General features: G+C 50.5%; 1 protein-coding gene across 1 annotated transcript in view; it reads left to right on the forward strand.

Moving 5' to 3' along the window:
- The window catches only part of rps6ka3b (ribosomal protein S6 kinase, polypeptide 3b), a 22,352-nt gene that overhangs the window by 20,110 nt on the left and 1,781 nt on the right, over positions 1-461 (forward strand). The window contains exon 20 of the mRNA XM_008396887.2: positions 68-208. Within this exon, the coding sequence (XP_008395109.2) occupies positions 68-208 (141 nt within the window). The remainder of the gene's footprint in view (positions 1-67; positions 209-461) is intronic.

Genomic DNA, 461 nt, shown 5'->3' on the forward strand with positions numbered 1-461 from the left:
CTAACCAGGGTTGAGCTGTAGAGATACATGCTAACCAGGGTTGAGCTGAAGGCCTACTTGTCTGTAGGATCTGGTGTCTAAGATGCTGCATGTAGATCCTCATCAGCGACTGACGGCGGCTCAAGTCCTCAGACATCCCTGGGTGATGCACCGAGAACAGCTGCCCAAGTTCACCCTGAACAGGCAGGACGCACCGCACCTGGTCAAGGTAGGGCTCTGTTCATCCGTTCATCTGTTTATCCATCCATCTGTTCATCCATCCATCTGTTCATCCATCCATCCTGATGTAACGATTCCTAACCTGAAAACTTTTCTTGGTGTTTAGGAGAAACTGCTCTTCATCACATCAGGAGATTTAATCCGTATCAGATTGACCGTATCTGTGTCACTTCCTGTCCGCAGGGCGCCAGATTGACCGTATCTGTGTCACTTCCTGTCCGCAGGGCGCCAGATTGACCGTA

This window comes from Poecilia reticulata, linkage group LG20, assembly GCF_000633615.1.
Source record: "Poecilia reticulata strain Guanapo linkage group LG20, Guppy_female_1.0+MT, whole genome shotgun sequence".
Lineage (NCBI taxonomy): Eukaryota > Metazoa > Chordata > Actinopteri > Cyprinodontiformes > Poeciliidae > Poecilia > Poecilia reticulata.